The 3,883-nt window shown below is 46.5% G+C and overlaps 1 protein-coding gene across 3 annotated transcripts in view; it reads right to left on the bottom strand.

Moving 5' to 3' along the window:
• Positions 1-1,039, bottom strand: part of CDKL3 (cyclin dependent kinase like 3) — a 128,741-nt gene extending 127,702 nt beyond the window's left edge. For all 3 annotated transcript variants that reach the window (XM_021716434.1, XM_008065867.2, XM_008065868.1), the window contains exon 1: positions 339-1,039. In XM_021716434.1, coding sequence (XP_021572109.1) covers positions 339-503 — 165 coding nt within the window. In that variant the 5' untranslated portion in view covers positions 504-1,039. The remainder of the gene's footprint in view (positions 1-338) is intronic.
• Positions 1,040-3,883: the final 2,844 nt, after the last annotated feature.

Raw genomic sequence — 3,883 nt, 5'->3', positions numbered from 1 at the left:
ATTTTTTGATTTATTGTAGAGATGAGGGCTCGCCAAGTTGCCCAGGCGGGTCTCGAACCCGCGGGCTCAGGCAATCCACTCACCTCAGCCTCCCAAAGGCCACGGGATTACAGGCTGAGCCACCGAGCCCGGCACTTTTTTTTTTTTTCTTTCACATCTTAGTATATGTTGTTAATGGCCTCAAATGATCCTTCTGCCTCAGCCTCCCAAAGTGCTGAGATTACAGGTTTGAGCCACCATGCCTGGCCCTGTTTTAACTAGAATATTCGTTAATACAAATTTTTATTCCGTAACAATTTTTCTTTTGACTTAGAGCTATTAAGGTAAAAGAAGCGAACCTTTAGAAACTTTATTTCTCTCATTGCAATTTTGTTGACAGATTTTTCTGGTTTCTCACAAAATATCTTAACGGCCACTATGTGCCCAGTATCCCTATGTTTACATTTCATGACTGTTCCGTAACTTCCCTCTCCTGCTTTTCCAAGAATTTCATACTTCTCCATTTCAAGCCGAGCTTATATTTCTCCATATAAATAAAGAAAAAAAGTTGAGAATGTTAAACGTTTATACTTTTATTTATTCAAGCTAGATATGATGCATATTCACAGTAAATCCATACTTCAGATATAGAAACATACAAAAAAACAAAAACCTAGCGATCTTTCCCACAGAGCGCCTTGTCTTTGGGAGCTCTGCCAGCTTGGCAGCAGGGTGTCCTTGCGAGGCGCCAACCCTCACCAGAACTCTGGGGCACTCCATCAACACTGAGATTCCCGCACTATATGTCCCCATGCATAGAGCCTGGGGTCCCCACACTTCCTGTCATGCTCCCTCGAGTAGGAGGTCCCCGCACGACTGAAATCGCCCACTGATCAAGCCCCCGGCCCCAGAAAAGCCTAGTCCCCGCCCGCTCCTCAAACCGGACGTCTTAGGATCCGGACCGGCGTCGCGCCTCGCGCCTCGCGCCCCGCTGTCGACTCTGTCGCAGCAGCCGCCGCCGCCTCAGCCCATTCCGCGGGCCTGGCTCTGCGCAGTCCCAGGCGGGCAGCGGGACACCGACCCTACGTCGCCGGCCAGCCCCTCCGGCTCCTGGCCGCCCGCTACCATGGAAACGGGCGCGGCGCTCGGGTCCTAGTGCGCAAGACCGGAACATCGACGGGGATCCGACCCGGAAGGGAAAGTGTCGAGAAGCGGAAACAATCCCTGGGTAGGCGCCAGGTGGGAGGGTGCGTGGCCGCGGGGATGGCGGGCCGGTAGCTGTCGCAGCTGGAGCTTTCTCACAAGGTTGGTTTTGGGTGGGGATAGGGAGAATCCTCATTTTTATTGCAGCATGAGTGACTGCAAGTCAGCTTGGGAAGGGAAACCGAGGCGTATCCAAGCTGCGTAGCGGACGTCCTCAGGTCAGGACCACCAGCTGCCTGTGCCAAGTCCTAAAAGTGTCGCTGGTGTTATTAAACAAACAACCTGCAAAACGAGACTTCCAAGAAAGTCTTGTATGATTAAAGTTTTTCTAAATTACCTACATCAGTTAATGTCCCGTAGACCTGAGTTCGAACGCAGCTAAGTTCATCCTTATAATGGGGATAAAAGTTTGAGAACTTTCTTGAACACCTGCTATATGCCTTCTAAATTTTTCCAATTCCTAATAAATGAGGCAGCTTATTTAGTGCACGTTAGACATAGATAAGTTTCTTGTAGGCAGTTTAAATTAAAACAATAGAATAAGCATTCAGACATCTGTCTTATCGGGCAAGACCGCCACCTAATCAACTAGGCACACCAGACCTGACCACATTGTGGGCTGGATTATGATCCACCAGTACAATCACAGTACAATCATAGAGTTACCCAAAACACAGACATGATGTTCTAAGAGAAGTCCAAATCTAGTTAAGCAATAAGTTTAATTATTTAAAAGGTCCTTGTGACCTTAAAGGGTTGAGAGATGGTCATCTAAACTCGATCAGATACCTGCAGCCCACCTTCTTAGCTCATAGAAGGTGGAGATAACAGTAATCGTGACCAGATACCTGCAGCCCACCACTCTTAGCTCATAGTTTGCTTAATAGTGGTTGTAAAGTATGCAAAGCTTGTTAAAGTCAAGCACATGCCCTCTCTTAAGGGACCCATGCTCACTCTTGAGCATGCCTCTTTCTAATAAATTTTGTCTTAAACTATACTTGGGACTATCCTGAAATACTTTTCTGTGGTGAAATCAAAGAACCCACGGAGCAACACACCACACCTCACCCCAACTGGCATCAGTAATCTTTTTTTTTTTTTTTTAACTCCCTCATTATGTGTCAAATCTGTAAAGCTATTTAGGAAAATAACCTGTGAATGGGTTCTACCATATAAGGAGTGATGTACAAGTGCACAGAAATAAAAAGAGACAGGTGTCCATTTGCTCAAGTAGACATAGGGCTCAGCTGGAATGATAGCATTTAGTGAATAATAACATGAATTACCACTAGAGCCAAGTGCTGTCTTTATGGGGGCTTTAATTTCTTTTTTTCTGTAAAATGAGTTAAATGTAAAAGGCCGAATCTCACTGTGCTTCCCCTAAATAAGAGGAAGACAGCATTATCCAATAAATTCTAGTTCAGTGGGCTCCACCCCAGCATGCACATTAAAATCACTTCTGAAGCCGGGCTCGGTGGTTCAGCCTGTAATCCCGTGGCCTTTGGGAGGCTGAGGTGAGTGGATTGCCTGAGCCCGTGGGTTCGAGACCCGCCTGAGCAACTTGGCAAGACCTCATCTTTACAATAAATCAAAAAAAATTAGCCGGAAAAAAAAAAAAAAAAAAATTAGCCGGGCGTGGTAGCGCGCACCTGTAGTTCCAGCTACTTGGAAGGCTGAGGTGGAAGGACCACAGGAGTCCAGCAGGTTGGGCTGTGGTGGCCAGGAGCGTCCACTGCACTCCAGTCTGGGCGACAGAGTGAGACTCCAACTCAAAAAAAAAAATCACTTTTGGAGGGCTTTTTAAAAAGGTCCCACCCCCTAGAGGTCCAGATTTAGTTGAGGTAGGGTAAGGAAATTGGTATTTTTAAAAGTTTCCCAGGTTTTACCTTACACTGCTAGGTTTTATTTAATTAATGAGAGGTGGTCATGGTTTTCATTTATCACTCCAAATATTCATAATTGTCTTTCCTTTTGAAAAGTTATTCGGCCAGGTGTAGTGACTCAAGCCTGTAATCCCAGCACTTTGGAAGGCTGAGGTGAGGGGACTGCCTGAGACCACAGGTTCGAGAACAGCCTGGGCAACTTGGAGAGACCTCATCTCTACAATAAATCAAAAAATTAGCTGGGCAGGGTAGCGCGCCTGTAGTTCCCGCTACTTAGAAGCCTAAGGCAGAAGGATCATCTGCAGGTCGACGCTGGGGTGGCCATGAGTGTGCCACTGCACTCCAGCCTGGGTGATGGAGTGAGATTCCGACTCAAAAAAAAAAAAGTTATTCAACCACAATGTAATATACATTATAAGAATGTCATAGTATATTTTACACGGGACTCAGATTTGCTCTAAGCATATTTATTAAATATTTGTTGTGCTCTCCTCGGCAGCACATATACTAAAGTTGGAATGATACAGAGATTAGCATAGCCCCTGCGCAAGAATGACATGCAAATTCGTGAAGCGTTCCATATTTTAAAAAATATAAGCCGGGCTGGGTGGCTCAGCCTGTAATCCTGCACCTTGGGAGCTGAGGTGAGTGGATTGCCTGAGCCCGCGGGTTCGAGACCCTCCTGGGCAACTTGGTGAGACCTCATCTCTACAATAAATAAAAAAAATTAGCCAGGTGTGGTATCGCGCGCCTGTATTTCCAGCTACTTGGAAGGCTGAGGCGGAAGGATCACCAGAGCCCAGCAGGTCGAGGCTGCG

This window comes from Carlito syrichta, unplaced genomic scaffold (assembly GCF_000164805.1).
Source record: "Carlito syrichta isolate Samal-C Ts95f unplaced genomic scaffold, Tarsius_syrichta-2.0.1 Scaffold308816, whole genome shotgun sequence".
Lineage (NCBI taxonomy): Eukaryota > Metazoa > Chordata > Mammalia > Primates > Tarsiidae > Carlito > Carlito syrichta.
Note: the sequence above shows the minus strand (reverse complement) of the source record. Positions and strands in the feature narration are given on the sequence as shown.